Source organism: Protopterus annectens, chromosome 3.part1 (assembly GCF_019279795.1).
Source record: "Protopterus annectens isolate FY-2018-M chromosome 3.part1, PAN1.0, whole genome shotgun sequence".
NCBI lineage: Eukaryota > Metazoa > Chordata > Ceratodontiformes > Protopteridae > Protopterus > Protopterus annectens.
In genome coordinates, this window is record NC_056732.1 from 70852956 (window position 1) to 70875180 (window position 22225).

Below are 22225 nucleotides of genomic sequence, written 5' to 3' on the forward strand. Positions count from 1 at the left end.
ATCCTGAGACTATTTCACAGGGACCCAAGGGCATTAAAGCTACTACTGCCAAAAATCCTACCCCCTCTGATAGAGACTCCAGGGCACTGGATAGATGGCGTAAGAAGGTATACACTTCTGCAACCTTGGCAATTAGGGCCTTAAACTGCCAGTTTCATATGCAGAGGCCTGCCACCAAAACAAGGAACTACCATTCACTCTACGCCTTGCCGCCCAAATCCTAACAACAGATGCATCAGACTATGCATGGGGGGTTCACCTGGCAGGGAAGTGCATTCAGGGTAAATGGAACCCAAGTTAAATGCACCTGCATATCAATCAAAAAGAAATGTTAGCTGTACAGAATGCTCTGACAGCCTTCAAGGACCACTTTCTTTCAGTACAGTTAATTGTAAAGACGCACAACACCACTGTTATGTGGTACATAAACAAGCAGGGGGTACCCATTCTTTCCCCCCTCTGCAGACTAGCCATGGAATTGTGGAATACAGCCATGAGCTACCAAGTGCATCTACAAGCTCAGTTCCTGCCAGGAAAACTAAATACACTGGCAGACGGACTAAGCAGGAAACCTCATGGACCCACACGAGTGGAAACTGGAACCAAAGATTTTCAACATGTTGACAAACAAATGGGGGAGTCCAGGCCTGTTTGCCCCCCCCCCCCCCAGAACTACCAATTGGACAAATTTTGCACAAGGACTCCCCACAAACAAGTTTGGAAAGTGGATGCTGTGTCCTTCAGCTGGAAAAACCTATCAGTTTATGCCTTTCCTCCTCTGCCTGTCCTCTCCAAAGTACTACTAAAGATCAAACAGGACAAACCAAGGATGATATTAATTACTCTAGACTGGCCATGCCAACACTGGTACCCCCTCTTGTGCAGTGCGTCACTGTTAGCCCCATGGCACCTGCCTCAGACCCCTACCCTGTTGTCTCAGCAGCAGAACCAGATTCTGTACCCTCAGCTTCAAACCCTAAACCTAGCAGCCTGGCTAATTACCTAATATATCCATTACCATCCCTCAATAAATCAGTGATGGGTATCATTTTAGAGGCAAGGAGGCCTAGTACTAGAAAATCTTATGCTGAAAAATGTAAAAGATTCTGTGCATGGAACCAATCTCAAGGGGTGAGCACAACAGCACCCATCTTAGTCAGATTTTACAATACTTAAATGAGATGCTTCACAAGGGCCTTTATTTTCCCTCCATCATAATTCACTCCTCAGCCATTTCAGCTCATTATAACACAGAACCCTCCTCTCTTTTCTCATCTACTGCTCAAGCAGTTCCTCAGAGGGGCCAAAATTTAAGACCTCCCAGGAGAGCTCCAACCCCAGCCTGGGATCTCAACTTTGTATTGGAGAAACTCACTCTTCTTCCTTTCGAGCCAACTGCTAGTGCAGGTTTAAAATTCCTTTCTTGGAAAACAGCCTTCCTTTTAGCAATCATTTCAGCAAAAGGGTATCTGAATTACAGGCCTTTATGGCAGTGAAGCCTTTCATCATCTTTCATGCGGACATGGTTTCCCTCAGAACCAATCCCTCCTTCATGCCCAAGGTGGTACCCAGTGTGGCTCTTAATCAGTCCATTCATTTGCCAACCTTCTTTCCTAATCCACGGAACAAAGGGGAACTGATACTGCACTCCTTAGATGTGCACAGACAACTTAGATTTTACTTAGACAGGACTAAACCTCAAAGGAAATCTGAACTGCTGGTGGCATTTGCTGCAGGGGCAGAGGGGAAGGCTATTTCAAAGCAAACCATTTCTAAATAGATAGGCCATTGCATTCATTTCTGCTATAAGCACCATGAAAATCCTATCCCGTAAGGGATCAGACCCCAGTCAACAAGGGCTGCATCTACCTCTACAGCCTTTCTCAGAGGTGTCCCTACCAGGGACATCCTAGAAACTGATACCTGAAGTTCTGTGCATACTTTCACCAAGCATTACCATTTGCCAATTTCTCTAAATCCAGAGCTGGCTTTCACTGCAGTCTTGCATGGTCTTATAGCTGGTCCTAATGCTATCTAATTTTCCCCTCCCATCCTTACCTTTGGGAATCTACCCAAATGTGATGGCTGCAACAGGGAAACATGAAGAACATAGTACAGTTGTGTATACTTACTATAAATGTAGATGTTTGAGTGTATTCACTGTTGCAGTCCCGGTTACCCTCCCTCCAGCCCCCTGACTTTTTTTGGCTATACCTCTACTCTCCTTTACTATGCTTAAAAGCTTTTTGGTGTATTTGCTTTTTTATTGGAGGTATATCCTTGTGTGTGTGTGTGTGTGTGTGTGTGTGTGTGTGTGTGTGTGTGTGTGTGTGTGTGTGTCTGTATATATATATATATATATATATATATGTGTGTGTGTGTGTATGTATATATACATATGTGTGTGTGTGTGTATGTATATATACATATGTGTGTGTGTGTATATGTATATATACATATATGTGTGTGTGTATATGTATATATACATATATGTGTGTGTATATGTATATATACATATATGTGTGTGTGTGTATGTATATATACATATATGTGTGTGTGTGTATGTATATATACATATGTGTGTGTGTGTATATGTATATATACATATGTGTGTGTGTATATGTATATATACATATATGTGTGTATATGTATATATACATATATGTGTGTGTGTATATGTATATATACATATATGTGTGTGTATATGTATATATACATATATGTGTGTGTGTGTATGTATATATACATATGTGTGTGTATATGTATATATACATATGTGTGTGTGTGTATGTATATATATATATATATATATATATATATATATGTGTGTGTATATATACATATATGTGTGTATGTATATATACATATATATGTCTGTGTATATGTGTGTGTATATATAGGTGTATATATATATATATATATATATATATATATATATGTATATATGTATATACATATGTGTATGTATATATACATATATATATATGTGTGTGTATGTGTATCTATGTATGTATATATACATATATGTTTTGTTTTCTGTTTATAGATTTTTTTTATATTTTAGGTGTTTGTTTTTTGTTTTTTTTTTTTATATTTTAATAATAGTTTAGGAATAATATTTATTATGTATTTCAAAATTTTGAATATTTTACATTTTTTATTTTATATAATATAAATATATATGTATTTCATTTTAAAAGTAAAAAAGATAGTTTTATATATTTTAAAAAATTATTTATTATTTATATTTATATTATTTTTTTTTATTATATATATTTAGTTTATTATAAAAATATTTTTTTTTTATAAATATATCAATAATTATCTGTTGTATTCAGTATAGGTGAAGCAGAGGAAAACTTTTGTGTGAGAAATAAAGATATAGAAAATTTATTTGTAAATAGAATAGTGAAAAATATATGTATTTTTAAATAAATATAGATTTATAGTATAAAAGAAAAGTTTTAATAATCATATTTTTTTTAATTTAGGGTTTCTTTTATATATGTTTGTATATCAAATTATTTGTTTTTTTTGTTATATAGAAGTTATAAGAAAACATTTTATAAGTTTTACATAATATAGGAGATTTCTTTTATATTTTAGAATATCTTTTTAAGGATAAACAAATATATATAGTTTTCTTATATGGATATATCATAGTTATATATGTTAAACATATATAGTGTTATTATGATATGGGGTGACAGTTATACTTATGGTTTTGAGAAGAGACTGTGAAAAGGGGGTAGTATAAATATTATCATTTAAAATTTGTGTATATCTTTATATTTATAATATATACTTGTTATATAATGTGTAATTATTATATATATATATGTATATATTTTTATATATATTTATATAATATTATTTATTTTCTTTACAGTGTTATATATGTGTTATAATATAATATATATTATATATCTGATTTTGTTAATTGTATATCTATATATACATATATGTATATATAGATTGTATATATAGCTTTATCTAGTATATATCTGAATTATATAAAATACAGTATACAAATGTTTTATTTATATTCTTTTGAACAGAAGTTATAACATAGATCTGAATTTATCATGTTAAAATGATGTATACATGTGGTAAAAACAAATCAAAATTTCTGTTCTTTTTTTGTATTTCAATTTATAGTGAAATACATTTTTTTAAGAAAACATGTTTACATTATGTATATTAGAAATACAAGTTTATCAAATTATGACATTTAAAAATCTTATAGTGAAAAAAGCAAAGGAAACTAATAGGGAGGATAACAAATAGATAAAAGAGCAAAAGAAAAAAAAAATAGTGCAAGAAAATTTTCAATTTTAAGAAAAATTTTAAAAAAAGGTTTAATAAAATCTTAAATTTTCTTGTGATAATTTAAAAGAGGTGAGATTTGGTATGATCTTAGGTCAGTGTGTATTTTTTATATAGGGGGTGGATAAAATAAAAAGCAGAACAATCAGTTTGTATAGGAGTTGGGGATGTTATCACAGAATATCAAAAATTAAAAATTTATAATTTTTCAGTGTATATATCAAATTATATATATTTATTATAATATACAATGTTTATCTAATTATAATAAATATTTATTTTTATTTATTCTTTGAAAATACATAAATAGACAAAATCTGTATAGCAAATATTATATAGGTTTGGAAAACATATATAGGAATTTTTTATATTTCCAAACTTAAAATTATTTTATATCATAAAATATATTTATACAATCAAAAAAAAAGGAAAAAAGCATATACAAAAATATATATTATATAAATATATTTATTTGTTTTTTCTTCTTCTTCTTTTTCAAAATTTTATTTCTTATATACATAACTTTTTCTTTTTTATATATATATATATATATATACATATATATATATATATATATATATATATATATATATATATATATATATATATATATATACATATATACATATACATATATATATATATATATATACATATATATATATATATATATATATATATATATATAAGATATACGTATAAATATATATATATATATACATATATATATGTATATATACATATACGTATAAATATATATATATAATATATATATACATATAAATATATATATATATATAATATATATGTATATATACACATATAAAGATGGCAGGAACATCCAGGGATCATCTGCATTTTCGGCTGGGAGCCAGTAACTTTCAGTTTTGGGCTCTGCTCTTTGGTCTCACTACAGCCCCCAGAGTGTTCACCAAATGCATGGCAGTAGTCACGGCTCGCTTGAGGCGGTTAGGATTCTGGGTATTTCCATATTTAGACGACTGGTTCTTCACCCCTCCCCACCAAGCATCAACTCATACACGCAAGGGAGACAAACTTAGATCTTTGCAGTCGTTTGGGGATTACTATAAACTGTGACAAATTTGCTTTACAGCCATCCAGATGTACCATCTTTATCGGAGCAGATCTTGACACAGTTTCCATGGCCATAAAACTTCTAGTGGAAAGAGTGGTGAGCCTTCGACAACAAATTCTGAATCTCATCCCCAAACAGAGAGCCCCAGTTTCACTAGTGCTCAAATTACTAGGGACCATTGCAGCAGCCATCATTGCCAGTCCATTGGGCCAAATGTAAATGCAGATACTGCAATGGCTGGTTTTCACACAATGGTCTTATCAGGAACTTCCAGTGTGTCACCACATCATAATAAAGTCATGCAAGAAGCATCTTCTTTGGTGGCTGACCTCTCCTCAAGTGACAATAGGATGACCCTTTGTTCTTCCAACCCCAGTTGCCACTGTGACCACGGATGCCTCCCTGATATGTTAGGGTGGGGGGATGGCATTTTCAGGGAAGGACAGCCCAAGGCACATGGGAGAATCACGAGGCACTTCTTCATATCAGTGTCCTAGAGATGGGAGTGGTACTTGTAGCGTTGCAGTCCTTTCAAAACTTTCTACTTCTAGGGACTATTATGATATAGACGGGCAATATGTCAGTGGTCTGCTACATAACAAGATCATACCCCTTATGTTGAGAGGCCTTGAGAGTATGGCAATGGGCAATTTCCACCCAGCGTTTTCTCATAGCAACACACATTCCAGGGAGGTCCAATGTGATAGTGGACAAGTTGAGCAGAGCAATACTGTCTCCTCACAAGTAGTCCCTGAAAGTAGTATTAGTGGAATGGATATTCTGCAGGTGGGGCCAGCCTTGCTGCGACCTCCTTGCAACCCTCACCAATACCAAATGCAGCAACTAGTTTGCCCTGATCCTCAACTCAGGATATGCCCCAAGGGTTGCAGTTGTACACAGTTTGGCCCCCGGGACTTTATGCTTTTCCCCCATTTCCTCTGATATCCAAATTCTTACAGAAAGCCAGCACTCTGGTAGGGGGCATTATTTTGATAGCCCCTTACTGGCTTTGTCAAATTTGGTTCCCCTTTCTGCAGCCTCATCTACTGTAAGAGTCATGCATCCTGGAACCCAGTTCTAGATCCCCTGATACATTCATCAGGGATTCTTTACCCTGCAATTCATACCCTAAAATTGACAGCTTGGCTGCTCCAGTTCCACGAATAGCCAGGTTCTACAAGTTATCACGTGCAGCACAGAACATCCTAGTTTCTTCTCATAAATCTTTTACTAGGAAACTATTCTTAGCAAGTGGAAAAGATTTTCTATATGGGCTTCAAATAATGTTGATCCATATATGGCTTTGATTTTTTCCTTTCTAGAGTTTCTGACTAAATTGTTTCATGAAGGAGCAGCTGCAGCAACCCTTAGAGTTGAGTTGGCAGCAATCTCTAATTTTCATATTGGTGATCAACAGACTCCCATCATGTCACATGGACTTTCTAAAGCATTTCCTAAGGGTACTATTCACTTGAAACCACCTATTAGAACTCCATCTGCTCCATGGAATCTTAATTTTGTGCTCCCACAGATCATCCCCCCCCCCCTTTGAACTTGCATCATCCTGTGATTTAAAATGCCTATCATGGAAGATAATTTTCCTAGTAGCTATTAATTCCGCTCGAAGAATTTAACTCAATGCCTTGTCCATCAAAGTCCCATACTTGATTTTTCATAATGATAGAGTAACACTGAGAACAAATCCTTCATTCCTACCTAAGGTTTGTTATGAAACAAATCTCAACCAGACTGTAGAATTACCTGTGTTTTTCCCAAATATACAAACAAAATGGAACATGTTGCACAAACTCGACGTCCATAGGCAACTCCAATTCTATTTAGACAGGACTTAGGACTTCAGAAAATCAAGAAAGGTACTCCAGTGGTTAAAACCATGTTATCAAAAAGGTTGTCAGATTGTATTGCTTTCACATACAGCTCTTCACAGATGACATTAAATCATAAAGTCAAGACTCACTCAACCAGGGCAATTTCCACTTCTTCGGCCTTTATGGCACGGCTGCCTATAGATACTATTTGTGCAGCAGCCACATAGTCCTCACCTCATACCTTTATCACTCGTTACAAATTGGATAAAGCCTGCAGGGACAGGGCCTCCTTTGGTTCTTTGGCTCTGAGGAATATACTCCCATGAGCCACCCAAGGAGATGGTGCTTGGGACGCTTACCCATCAGTGAGAATGAAGACGAGATAGAACAACTTCACATTAAGAAGTTATGTACTTACCATAACGTTCCATGTGAGTTGTTCATCTCGCCACCAACCCCATACCTTTAAAGTCTTGAGGGCCGGGAAGTTCCAACAAGTCCTAGTGATATTTTGTCCTTGTCTATAGTATTCTTATTTCATTGCCTATAGTTTTTAGTTATCAGTATGATTGAGCAAACAAGATCTGAGGGAAGCACTATTGCATCATTGGATAGGGAGCAGTCCACGGGCTGTTTGAAGACCTCGAGTTTTAGCATTTGGCCTAGTCGGAGCCGAGGATCTGCTCCGAACCCATCAGTGGGAATGAAGGTGAGATGAACAAGTCACATGAAACGTTATGGTAAGTACATAACTTCTTATTAGTTACCGCATCTGGACCTGGGGTTTTCCATTTAGAGGCTTTTCTTAACTTTGTTTCAATCTCTATGGCTGTTACTTCATCCCATTTCATATCCTGTATCTAGGTACTAGATTATCGGCCCAAGGGCTTACTATGTAAGCCTAGCCAGCAAGGTTCCATAGCTTACGCCACCCAAGAAAGTTGTTTTCCCTGTGCCACTGTCCAGCAGAGACACAGACGTGATCCCTGGGGTATATTTCCTATTTCCCATCCACTCATCAAGATTTTTCTTGAAGAATGCTAATGAAGAACTTTGCTTGACATAGATGGGTAGCTTGTTCCAGAGTATAGGAAGTCTCTGGGACAGCAGTCTGTCCCTCCAACGTGTCCTGTTTATGGTGGTGACAAGGTTTAGGTCCCTAGAGAGTGTAGCTCAGAGGGATTGGGATTTCTTTAGGTGTATCATGTCCAACAGCTCTGGGTTTGACATAGCTTTATATGTTAGGCAGAGATCACCTCTGAGTAGGCAATATGCTATGGAGTAAAGCTGGAGTTTTTTGAAGCGGTCAGTGTAAGGCATTTGTTTGAGGCCTGTAATCCTCTTTGTGAGGTACTTCTGTGGCCTTTCCAGCTGCTGTGGATGTCTTGAGGTACATTCCAAAAGGGTGGTTGTACTCTATAATGGGTCTGAGTGAACGAGTAGAGGGGGAACACTGCCCTTTTTTTTCCTGGATGAGAACCCTTTTATGATGAGGTGTGCCACGTAGAAGGACTTCCTGACTACTGTGGCGATGTGACTATGAGAGACTGCTGTCCACCTGGGTCCCAAGGTCTCTTATCACGCATCCGGTGTTAAGTAGATTGCTGCCTATGTGGTAGTTCATGGGTACAGAGTTTTTACCAAATGGGATAACACTACACTTTTTGGCATTGATCTTGAGGCCAGCCCTTCTGTAGGATGTCCACATCATTTGGGGACTTGATTATGACTCCTAGTTTGCAGTAATCTGCGAACTTCGTTAGCCAGAGGCCTTCTGTGTTAGCCTGTACTTCAGAGAAGTAGATACCAAACAGGAGAGGTCCCAGGGTGGAACCCTGTGGTACTCCACTTGTCACTGCTTTGAGGTCAGATTTGGAGTGTCTGCAACTTTTACAGTGTGGGCTCTGTCAGTGAGACAGGTGGCATCCCATCTTGTGACATAGGGATTTATACCTAGTTTAGTGAGTTTAGCTATAATTCCAGAATGGGGAATGGTGTCGAAAGCCTTGGCGAGGTCAAGATAGTCTGTGTGAACCACCTTATCCTCATCCACGGCTTTGATGACTGCCTCAAAGAAGTCGATCCGGTTCAGGAGGCATGATCTGCCTTTCACAAACCCGAACTGGGTGGGATCCAGAGTTTGGAGGTTACCATTGTCTTTGTTTGAGTTCCATGATGATACGTTCCATGGCCTTGCAGACCAGGCTCGTCAGGCTTATAGGTCGATAGTTCCCAGGATCAGTGGGATTATTCTTTCTTTTACTACTTCTATCCATTTAGCATCTTTATGTTCTACAGGATTTTCATGAATACTTCTCTAGAATGCATCTGTTTCTTATTTTTTGGCGGTCTTAGTTCCTTTTACCTTGTTTCTCAGATGTTCGTATTTCACTGTTGCAGTCATTACTCTTGGGTTATCCTGCTGGCAGGCTACCCTCAGTTGGCCAGAATTCCAAAGTCTAGGTCCGGCGATGGTTGCTGTCGCCTCTTCCCTGATGTCAGTGTGCCAGGGGTATAAAAGATGCAGCCAATGCCATTTTCTTCAGTCTTTCTTGCCGCACGGTGCCCGAAGCAAAAGCAGTTCGCAAGTGCCGATCGGCCGACTCCTGAGATTTTCAAATCCGAATTTCAGGACCGAAGTCTTCATTAAAGCTAAGTATCCCGTTGGGGAAACTTTTTTCTTGCTCCCGACCCATGTCAGAAAAAGTTAACAATTGTATTTCTTGTGGAAAGCAAATACCTCATAAGGATTTTCACTCTTACTGTATTCCTTGCCTAGGCCCTGATCACAACGTTGCTAGCTGTCGGTTTTGTGCTACATTTAACCAACGTACTATTGAGCGTCGATTCGATTTTGCATTTCATTACTTTGGCCGTAGATTTAATTATATAATGCCATCGGAACAGCCAACAACCGGAGTTTACAAAACCGCAAGGACAAGGAAAAGGATAGGCATCCGAGGTCCAAAACCGACGAGGCCTCTACTAGGCCAGCCGCCTTTTCTCAGTGAGGTGCTTTCGTAGCCCCTGGCGCCCGCTACCTCAGAGTCACAGGCCGCTTCCGACTCCCACGTGGAGCCGACTGGGCCTCTGGGAACTCAAGGTATTGGACACTCGGAAATCATTCCCTCAGATGGGTCTGGAGCCGCTGAGCAGGCATCGGCTTCTGAGGGTGTCTTCAGACCTACACAACTATATATTAAGCCATCTTCAGCTTCAAATACAAAGACTAAAGCAGCTCTAAAGACAAAGAAACAAGTACAGCATTCTCCTACTCGGACTTCCATGCCTAAAAAACAGATGCTCAAAATGGCCGAAGACCTAATTACTTTGATCAGGAGCTCCCATCCCCACTCTTGATAAGAGGCCTAGGCAAGAGACAGAGTATGATTCTTCTGATCAGGTTTCTATTTCCTCTGATTCCTCTTCTGAACAGGATTATTCCATGCTTCCCTATGAGGATTCTGATACTGAAGAATCCATTCCTTCAGCCTCTCCGCCTGAGGATTATTCTTTTGGGGAAACCCTGCATACCATGAGGGAGCATTTTCACTGGGAGAGCCAAGATTATTCTGAATCTAAGAAAAGGCTCAGAGACTTTCTGCTACTTCCTCCTCACAGACCCCTTGCTATTCCACCTGTTCTAGACATTGTAGATGTATTTTCAGAGTCCGGCCTGTCCCCTGACTCTCTACCCCTTGCACCTGCTAAGCAGACAGATACTACACGGTCCCGGATTCTCATAAATTCCTATATAAAAACCCCGCTGCTGACCCAGAAACTATATCTCAGGGTCCCAAAGGGGTTAAAGCTTCCACTGCAAAAAACCCTGTCCCCTCTGATAGGGATTCTAGGGCTCTAGACAGATGGGGGAAAAAAAGTTTACACTTCTGCTACCTTGGCTGTAAGGGCTTTAAATTGTCAGTTTCATATGCTTAAATATCAGCAATATTTAATGTCCCTGCTTAAACAGAAATTGTTGACAAATACTGAATGTTCAGAGAACAAGGAATTGCAGGATTTATTGCATACAGCTGAACAAGTGGGAAAGCATACTTTGCAATGTGGTTATGATTCACTGGAGGCCTCTTGCAGGGCCGCTGTTACAGGTTCTGTTATTAGAAGGCATGCTTGGTTAAAGGAACAGAATCTGCCTGATCATGTTAAAGCAAAATTATTAGATGCACCATTACAGCATGATACTTTGTTTGGTACTAAAGCAGAAGAGGTGTTGAAAAAAATGGAGGATAAAGCAAAATCCATGCTGACAGTCAAGGATTTCTTACAGGTACAGCCACCCAGGTTTAGCAGGAACTGGCCTTCTAAAAATTGGTCCTTTCCAGTGTCAGACAGACCACAAAGAGGCAGATCTCAGCCCCAAGGCTCATACAGGCCTAAACAATGGCATGCTCCTACCTCCAAAAGCGGGGAAGACAAATCACAACCTTACAGGAAACAGTCCCAATGACTTTCCTCTGCCAGATCCAAGCACTTTTCTTTTGGCAGCCCCCTTATGGGGAAAACTAGCACTTTTTTCATCAAAGACAAATGGGTCCTGAACATAGTGTCCCAAGGCTACAGGTTCCATTTTCACACCCTATCAAGGTCAAAAGGTATGCCAGACCTGCCACACAATCAATGGGCAGAGGCACACAAACAAATTACAGCCCTCATGGACATGAGGGCCATTCAGCAAGTACCACAACAAGAGCAGGGGCAAGGATTTTACTCCAGACTTTTCCTAGTACCCAGAAAGGACAAAACCTGGAGACCAATACTGGACCTGTCAATACTAAATACGTTTCTGGAGGTTCCAAAATTCAAAATGTTGACTCTACAGCAGCTACTGCCCATGCTAGGCAAGAAGGCTTGGCTCGTAACTTTGTTCCTAAAAGAGGCATACCTGAATGTCCCGATCAGACAATCTTGCAGAAGATACCTCAGATTCATAGCTGGCTGAATGCATTACCAATTCTCTGCACTGCCCTTTGGCTTATCTACTGCTCCCAGGGTCTTCACAAAATGCCTGGCACCAGTAATTACGTTTTTCAGACAAAGAGGAATTCAAATATATCCCTACTTGGACGACTGCCTAATTCAAGCAGGGAACAAAGACATTCTTCTAAAGCATCTGGCGTTTGTAAAAAGATTATTAATTGGCCTAGGGTACACAGTAAACGAAAAGAAATCAAAACTAGTGCCCTCTTACTAGATAATATTCCTGGGTGCAAGCTTAAATACAACTGCCCAGATGGCTTATCTCACGCCAGACAAACAAAAGCAACTGACTTCTTACTTCAAGAAATTGGCAACAATAACCCACTTATCTGCAAGGAAAATCCTGCAGGCCTTGGGTTTCATGGCATCCTGCATTCTACTATTTCCATATGCCAGACTGCATATGAGGAAACTGCAATGGTATCTAAAAAGTGTTTGGACTCAGCATTGCCACAGCCTGGAGACAGTAATTGCACTCATTCCCTGCCTGCAACAGGAGTTTCGATGGTGGGCAGAGGCCTTTCACCACAACAAGGGTCTGCCATTCAGTTTACCCACAGCCAGACAGACACTGACAACGGATGCATCAGATTATGCCTGGGGGGCCCATATGGCAGGAAAATGTATTCAGGGCACATGGCCTGCAAACCAGATGCATTTTCACATCAATCAAAAAGAGATGCTAGCTGTTCAAAATGCCCTGACAGCTTTCAAGGACCTACTTCATCCAGGACAGCTACTGATAAAGACGGACAATATTACGGTCATGTGGTACAGAAACAAGCAGGGAGGTACACATTCCTACCCCCTCTGCAGACAAGCAATGACCTTATGGGACACAGCATTGACTTATCAAGTTCAACTGCAAGCACAATTCCTGCCAGGAAAAACAAATACACTGGCAGACGAACTAAGCAGAAGCCTCATGGATCCCCACGAATGGAAACTGGCTCCACAAGTCTTCAGCATGATAACAAGGAAATATGGGGATGGCCAGACATAGATCTATTTGCCTCCCCTCACAACTGCCAACTACAGAGAATTCTGCACAAGGACTTATCACAAGCAAGCATGGAAAGTGGATGCCTTATCCTTCAGCTGGAAAAACCTAACAGTATATGCCTTTCCTCCACTGCCTCTCCTTCCCAGGGTACTCCTAAAGGTCAGACAAGAGAAGCCAAAAATGATACTGATTGCACCAGACTGGCCACGCCAGCACTGGTACCCAATCCTAAAGAGTTTGTCTCAAGGTCCAGCATGGATATTGCCTCAAACTTCTCACTTGCTGACCCAACAAAACAATCGGATTCTGCACAGCCAACTCAGGACCTTAAATCTGGCAGCATGGCGGATAATGTAGCCATTCAGAACACTCTTCTTTCAAAAGCTGTTATGGATGTTATCTTGGAGGCCAGGAGGCCCAGTACCAGAAAATCTTATGCAGAAAAATGGAGGAGATTCTGTTCTTGGAACCAGGAACAAGGCATTGACACGTGTACCAAATATCCCTCAGATTTTACAATTCCTAACTGAGATGCTGAACAAAGGCCTTTCCTTCTCATCAATTAAGATTCATGCCTCTGCCATTTCAGCCCATTACAGTACGGAACCACCTATCTTTTCTCATCCTTTAATAAGGCAGTACCTCAGAGGGGCCAAAAACATTAAGCCCTCCAAGGAGAGCACCAATTCCGGCCTGGGACCTCAATTATGTTTTGGAAAAACTCACACTGCCTCCTTTCGAGCCAGCCTCAACAGCGGATATAAAATTCTTATCCTGGAAAACAGCTCTTCTCCTTACAATAACCTCTGCAAGATGAGTTTCGGAGTTACAAGCACTCATGGCTGTGGAACCTTTTATCATTTTTCATCCAGACAGGGTTTCTCTGAGGACAAACCCAACATTTATGCCTAAGGTGGTGTCCAGTGTGGCCCTCAACCAAACCATTTACTTACCTACCTTTTATCCAAATCCACAGAACAAGGGTGAGAAAATTCTGCTTTCCTTGGACATGCACAGACAGTTACGCTTCTACTTGGACAGAACTAAAGCTTTCAGAAAGACTGAGCAACTTTTAGTGTCATATGCTGCAAGATCAACAAGGAAAGGCCATCTCAAAACAGACTATTTCTAAATGGATAGGCCATTGCATCCGTTTCTACTATTTTCAACATGGCAAATCAGTGCCTAAGGGCATTAGGCCTCATTCTACCCGAGCAGCAGCCTTCCTCAGAGGAGTACCAACCAAAGATATCTTAGATGCTGCAACTTGGATTTCAGTGCACACTTTCACAAAGCACTACCACTTGTCTCTTTACTCTAAATCCAGAACAGGCTTTGCCACTGCAGTTCTGCAGGGCCTCATAGCCTCTCCTAATCCTATTTAGCCCAGCCACCCATCCTCAGCTTTGGGATTCAACCCAAGAGTAATGACTGCAACAGTGAAACACGATGAACATAGTTCAGTTGTGTACCTACCATAAATGTAGATGTTCAAGTGTATTCACTGTTGCAGTCCAGGTTACCCACCCACCATCCCCCTTTTCTTTGCTGGGACTTATCTGTACTTCTCTGTCTTATACAACCTATGTGGTGTATTTGCTTGTAGATGAAGGAAATTTTATTTTTGTGCATGCATATTTATTGGCATATTTTTTCAGCCTACCAATTTGGGGGCACCTGAAATCTGGGGCAAGAAAAACTGAAGAAAATGGCATCGGCTGCATCTTTTATACCCCTGGCGCACTGATGTCAGGGAAGAGGCGACAGCAACCGACGCCGGACCTAGACTTTGGAATTCTGGCCGACTGAGGGTAACCTGCAGGCAGGATAACCCAAGAGTAATGACTGCAACAGTGAATACACTCGAACATCTACATTTATGGTAGGTACACAACTGTACTTTCCATCTTCTCCTATTCTTGTGCTACCTATTGGGAGTCATTCTGACTGGGGAAGATGTACTTAAAGGAGATTGCTTTGTAGAAAATAGTGTTTCTTAGATCCCTTTAACTCCACATTTTAGCATGTCTGCCCTCCTGCCACACCATGACACTGACAACACTCACTGTTGTAATAATCATCTTTTCTGGGCCTCCACTGTTTGCTTGTCTGCTTTACGTAGTCAAGGATGTAGGAAGAATCTTAACATGGTGTCTATCCTTTCCTTACATTGCTCTCAACAATGATTTTAGTTCTAAGTGATAAAGTCTAACATTTAGAAGACTGATGAAGCTGTGCTGGGCCCATGACATCTGCAGGTGAAATACTCTAAATGAAGTTAAAGATTTAAGTGAAATGGTGATGTTACTACAGGGATCCATGTATCAGCCTTTGGACTGTGCAGTCAGCAGAAACAAATTCATTCTAATTTTTCCTAGCAGAGTGTGGTTACTCGTTTTCTGTTTATATGTTTAGTGTTAACAGCAAAAGTGAAATATGCAAACGACTTCAGAGTTCCATTCTGATGAGTATACACCAGTCTGCTGCACTTTCCCGTCAAAGTATGCACTTGTGTGGCTAACACCTAAAAAGAGTTCAAACATGAAGTTCCAGGAGTCTGCTGCTGCTTTACTTGGAGACTCTGTCGTAGTTTGTGAAAATACTAATGTCTTGCAAAGCTGTCTTAATGCTTCATGCATTTTTTTCTGAAACCTTAACCAGTGATTTATTTCTACAGACCCTATTAAAAACTGTGACAGAGAAGACTGAAGGCTTCACCGTATTCGATCTTGAAAAGGTGTATGCAGTTCTGAGTCAGTGCATTTATCAGCATCGCAAGAGTTATGACAAGACTGATCTGATAGAGGTAGTTAATTCTGAGTTTTTACCCCCTGTGGAAGTGCATATCTACTGGTTTACTGGATATCTGTATGCGTTTGTACCACCACTTTATAATGGTCCTAATCCCCTGCTGCAAGAAAGTTTTAAAAAAAAAATGTCTGTGACACTGTGTACAAATATTGACTCACTAGAAAACGTGATGAATATCAGTACATTTTAACATTTGAAATTAAATAAATGCAATTTCTTGTACATTCAGGGTTTATGGTTTCAAAGATTTTTTCCTCCATGTGAATTGTTTCCCCTTTGTACTGATCAAAAGTGTATTTAGATAGCATATAGCTTCTGAAATGGTAAATTAGTCTGAAGTAACTGGATCTTCTCAGGGTCGTCTGACTTGGCAAGTTCTTGTTTATATGAGCATTCTGACAGCATATCACACCTTTTAAGCTAAGAGAAGTTTCTCTCCAAACCAATTAAGAGTGGTTTTATCTAAACTTGCCTGTTTTCTTGGAACATGATGATTTTCTCTGTTGAGTACTGCCAGGAAAACAAGTTGGGTTTTACCGTCTGTGTTGGTAAGTTTATTTCCCAGTTAGTGTTCATGCTGCCTGAAGACAGGATTTTTATGTTGTCTAGACCCATACTAAAAAAGCCTAGCCCTAGGCCACAGCCCATTTGCAACTTGATGGGAATCCCAGTTACCTGCAGTGACTTTAAAAAGGTACAAGTCAGAACAAGAAAAGGGTATGACCTATTTCTGTCAAGAGCCTGATGATGTCTCATTAAATTCTTTGCCCATCTTCAGAAGTGATTCTGACAGCCTAGATGATGAGAGCCGGTGTTCTCATGGACTTGCAGACAAGTTGGTGTTTTTGCTTTTATTACAGAAGGGCTTGCTGTGCTTTCTCTCTCCCCACTTTCTTCACTGATGCTGTATTTGATGGAAGTTGAGGGTGTCTTGCTGGTGCTCTCCCCACAAATTCTCTGTCTAGGAGAGTGGGAGCTCATTCCTGCGGTTTTCCTTTTTAGCCTGTGGGCTTTCCACTGTTTCACCTTCCTCAGGTACTGGTCTTTCCTTCCACATAGCACTATTTTTTGTTGTACTGTGGTCTTTGCTCACAGTCCTTTGGCAGTGGCTTTTTACTGTGTTGGGTACTCCAACCACCAATGGTTCTTTTGGGAAGTTTGTAGTATGTTTTAAGTATTCTCCAACTCCTGGCAGTAGTCTTCAGGGCATGCTTCAGGGATGAGGTACACTGTCTAGTGGACTAGCTGGGTTGCATTTATGTGAGAGACTTTCAGCATGGTATTATTGTGTCCTTTATATAGCACAAGTTGTAGAGACTAAGAATTTGCTTTGGTCTACTGCTTTTTTCCTCCTTCCTTTTTACCTCTTCAGCTCTTCAAGGCTTCCATTGGCTCACAAGGACTTCCCTCCTTTTTGCTAGGTCCTATATTAGAGTGGTAGGTTTTGTCCTGGGCAAGACCTTCTGAAAGATTATGGAGATATCATATCTCCCTAGACAGCACAACCTTTTCTCCTGTGGTGCCTTTCTGAAGAAGGCTTTGAGCAAAGCTTGCAGATAATTGTGGACTTGCAGGAAAACCCTTTCTCTCATATGTCTGTCCTCCTTTATACTTTACTTCCTCATACTGCTGTTACTTGGCAGTACAAGATGGAAAGCATGTCTGTTCTAAATGACTTGCTTCTGTTTTGACCACTGAAAAGGGGGCTGTTCTGCTACTCTTGAGTACCTTGGACTCTTTTATAATTAAAAGGAAATGTTTGATGTTATGTTGTCCTATCTCACCTTCATTCTTACTGGTTGGGTTCGGAGCTTATCCTCTGCTTTTGACTTGGCCGCATACTGTAGCTCAAGTCTTTCACTTGGCTTGTGGCTGAATACCTATCCCATCATGCAGTGGTGTAATTCCTCAGATCTTGTTTGCCACTTAATGTTGGCTCTTCATCTTGGCAGTGGCTAAGTTTTCAAAATTTTATATTTTTCAAATTGTTACACATTTAGATAGATATAGCTAGTTATTTGAATTTGTACACTTTAGGTGTTGCGGGTGCTTATTCTTACCATAATTAGCCGTTATTGCTGTTCTGTTTGGCCGTCGTTTTATTCGCAGGCCTATTTTCCTATCCCATTGTAAAGTTATCCACTATATGTAGGATTCCTTCTTTATTTACGAGATTGTTAGTGGGTACACTGTTGTTTTCAAGTGTGTGTTATTCCCCATACTATAATCCTAATTTCATTTTGATTAGCTGTGCTTGGCCTGTTTAAGTTGGAGGGCAGAGCTAAACCTTTCCTTTCTTGTTTACTTAGTTTTTTGAGACGGTTATATATTTAGATTAGAGTGTGCTGTGTGAGTTTATATTTACATAGATGCTCATCGTGTTACACTGCTGCAGTCATTACACTTGGGTTATCCTGCCATCAGGCGGTCCCACAGTCACCCAGAGTTCCAAAGTCTTGGTCCGGTGTCGGTTGCTGTCGCTTCTTCCCTGACGTCAGTGCGCCAGGGGTATATAAGATGCACCCGATGCCATTTTCTTCAGTCTTTCTTGCCACGCGGTGCCCAAAGCAAAAGCAGTTCGCAAGTATTGGTCGGCCGACTCCTGAGATTTTTGAAGTCAAATTTCAGATCCGAAGTCTTCAATAAAGCTACATACCCCGTTGGGGAAACTTTTTTCTTGCCTCCGACCGATGTCAGAAAAAGTTAATAATTGTATTTCTTGTGGGAAGCAAATACCGCATAGGGACTTCCACTCTTACTGTATTCCATGCCTAGGCCCTGATTACGACATCACTAGTTGTAGGTTTTGTGCTAGATTTAACAAACGCACTATAAAACGACATTTTGATTTTGCTTTGCACTACTTGGCGTAGCATTGGTGGTATAGTGGTGAGCATAGCTGCCTTCCAAGCAGTTGACCCGGGTTAGATTCCCGGCCAATGCAAGAAATCTGTACATTTAAGCATTCTTCTGGATCCTGCTGCAAAGGCGCACCGCATATTAATAAAGACAAGCATCCGAGGTCCAAAACTGATGACGAAGCCTCTTCTAGGTTAGTCGCCGGTTCTCAGCGAGGCGCTTTCGCAGCCCCTGACAGCCGCTACCTCCGAGCCACAGGCCGCCTTCGACTCCCACGTGGAGACAACCTGGCCTCTGGAAACTCAAGGTATTGGGCCTACGGAAACTAATCCCTCAGGTGGGTCTGATGCTGCTGAGCAGGCATTGGCTTCTGAGGGTGTTTTCAGACCTTCACGACTTACCATTAAAGCAACAGCCAAGACAAAAACACCATTAAAGACAAGGAGGCAAGTAGAGCATTCTCCAGGACAGTCCTCCATGCCTAAAAAACAGATGCTCAAAATAGCCGAAGACCTCATTACTCTAATCAGGGGTTCCCATCCCCCTCTTGAGAAAAGGCCTAGGCAGGATACAGACTATGATTCCTCTGATCAGGTTTCCATTTCCTCTGATTCCTCTTCAGACTGGGGATACTCTGTTCTCCCCTATGAGGACTCTGATGCTGAAGAATCTATCCCTTCAGCCACTCCTCCTGAGGATTACTCTTTTGGGGAAACTTTACATACCATGAGGGAGCATTTCCACTGGGAAAGTCAGGATTATTCAGAATCCAAGAAAAGGCTTAGGGACTTTCTTTTATTGCCTCAGCACAGGCCCCTTGCTATTCCGCCTGTGTTAGATATTGTGGATGATGTGTTCTCTGAATCCAGCTTATCTCCTGATTCTTTTCCCCCTGCTCCAGCTAAGCCAGATAGGTATTATAGAGTCCCCTGACTCACAAATTTCTTTATAAAAACCCTTCTGCTGACCCGGAAACCATTTCCCAGGGTCCCAAAGGGGTTAAGGCTTCGATTGCAAAAAATCCAGTCCCCTCTGACAGAGATTCTAGAGCATTGGATGGATGGGGGAAGAACGTTTACACCTCTGCAACTTTAGCAGTAAGGGCTTTAAATTGCCAGTTTCACATGCTTAAGTGCCAACAATATTTAATGGCTCAGTTAAAACAGAAAATGCTTACAAACTCAGAAGCTCCTGACTATAAAGAAATGCAGGATTTATTGCATGCAGTTGAACAGGTGGGAAAATATACTCTGCAATGTGGTTTTGATTCTTTAGAGGCCTCTTGCAGAGCCGCAGTTACGGGTTCTGTGATTCGAAGACATGCTTGGTTAAAAGAACAGAGTTTACCTGACCATGTTAAGGCAAAATTATTGGTTGCTTCTTTACAGCATGATACCTTGTTTGGTGTTAAGGCAGAAGAGGTATTAAAGAAAATGGAGGATAAAGTTAAATCTCTGCAAGCAGTCAAAGATTTCTTACAGGTACAGCCACCTCTATTTAGCAGAAATTGGCCTACAAAGAATTGGTCCTTTCCAGTGTCAGACAGGCCACAGAGAGGCAGATACAGACACCCAAGAGGCAGATCTCAACCCCAAGGCTCTCAGACAACGACAGTGGGGTACCTCAACCCCAAAAGGAGGTGAGGACAAGTCTCATCCTTACAGGAAACAGTCCCAATGACTTCCCCGTTCGTGTGCCAAGCACTCCCCTTTTGGCAGCCCCCTTAGGGGGCAAACTAGTACTTTTTTCTCAATTGGCAAACAATCACCCAAGACAAATGGGTTCTGAATATTGTATCTCAAGGTTACAGGTTCCACTTTCACACTTTACCAAGGCTAAAGGGAATGCCAAACCTGCCACAAAATCAATGGGCAGAGGCTCAAAAACAAATTTCAGCCCTCATGGACATGAGAGCTATTCAAAAAGTACCACAGCAGGAACAAGGACAAGGATTTTACTCAAGACTCTTCCTCGTCCCCAGAAAGGACAAGGCCTGGAGAGACCCATACTGGACCTTTCAACTCTAAATACTTACCTGGATGTTCCGAAATTCAAAATGTTGACACTACAGCAGCTTCTTCCCATGCTGGGCAAGAAGGCTTGGCTTGTTACTCTGGACCTCAAAGAGGCATACCTGCATGTCCCATCAGACAAGATTGCAGAAGATACCTCAGATTCAAAGCTGGTACAATGCACTACCAATTCTCTGCACTGCCCTTTGGCTTATCTACTGCGCCCAGGGTCTTTACAAAGTGCCTGGCACCAGTAATTGCATTTTGCAGACAAAAAGGAATTCAGATATATCCATACCTGGACGACTACCTCATTCAAGCAGAGAGAAAGGACATTCTTCTAAAGCATCTGGCGTTTGTGAAAAGGTTGCTAATTTCTCTAAGGTACACAGTAAACGAAAAAAAATCAAAACTAGTGCCCGCACAACAGATAATATTCCTGGGTGCCAGCTTGGATACAACGGCCCAGATGGCTTATCTCACGCCAGACAAGCAAGGACAACTGAGTCAATATTTTCAATTGCTGGTAAAAATGTCCCATCTCCCTGCAAGACAAATTCTGCAGGCCCTGGGATTCATGGCATCATGCATACTACTAATTCCATATGCCAGACTGCATATGAGGAAATTACAATGGTACCTAAAAAGTGTTTGGACTCAACACTCTCAGTTTAGAAACAGTAATACCAATAATTCCTTGCCTACAACAGGAGTTTCGATGGTGGGCACAGGCATGTCACCTCAACAAGGGTCAGCCTTTCACTCTACCCACAGCCAGGCAGACTCTAGCAACAGATGCTTCGGATTACGCCTGGGGAGCACACATGGCAGGAAAATGTATTCAGGGCAAGTGGACCACAGACCAAATGCATCTTCACATCAGTCAAAAAGAGATGTTGGCTGTTCAAAATGCCCTAACAGCTTTCAAGGACCTTCTGCATCCAGGACAATTATTATTAAAGACAGACAACACCACAGTAATGTGGTACATAAGCAAGGGGGCACTCATTCTTATGCCCTATCCAGGCAAGCCATGACCTTGTGGAACACAGCTCTAGCTTATCAAGTTCATCTGCAAGCACAATTCCTGCCAGGAAAGAAAAATACTCTGGCAGACGATCTCAGCAGAAATATCATGGACCCTCACAAATGGAAATTGAATCCACAAATCTTCAGCATGGTAACGCAAAAATGGGAGTGCCCAGACATAGATTTTTTTGCCTCCCCACTGAATTGCCAACTACAAAAATTCTGCACAAGGACTTACCACACACAAGCATGAAAAGTGGAT

At 40.6% G+C, this 22225-nt stretch overlaps 1 protein-coding gene and 1 non-coding gene across 2 annotated transcripts in view; both read left to right on the forward strand.

Moving 5' to 3' along the window:
• Nucleotides 1-22225, forward strand: part of ATAD2 (ATPase family AAA domain containing 2) — a 1885102-nt gene that overhangs the window by 1723928 nt on the left and 138949 nt on the right. The window contains exon 22 of the mRNA XM_044066177.1: nucleotides 15930-16058. Within this exon, the coding sequence (XP_043922112.1) occupies nucleotides 15930-16058 (129 nt within the window). The remainder of the gene's footprint in view (nucleotides 1-15929; nucleotides 16059-22225) is intronic.
• On the forward strand, nucleotides 18936-19007 carry TRNAG-UCC. The gene has a single exon. It is a non-coding gene; the product is annotated as a tRNA-Gly (tRNA).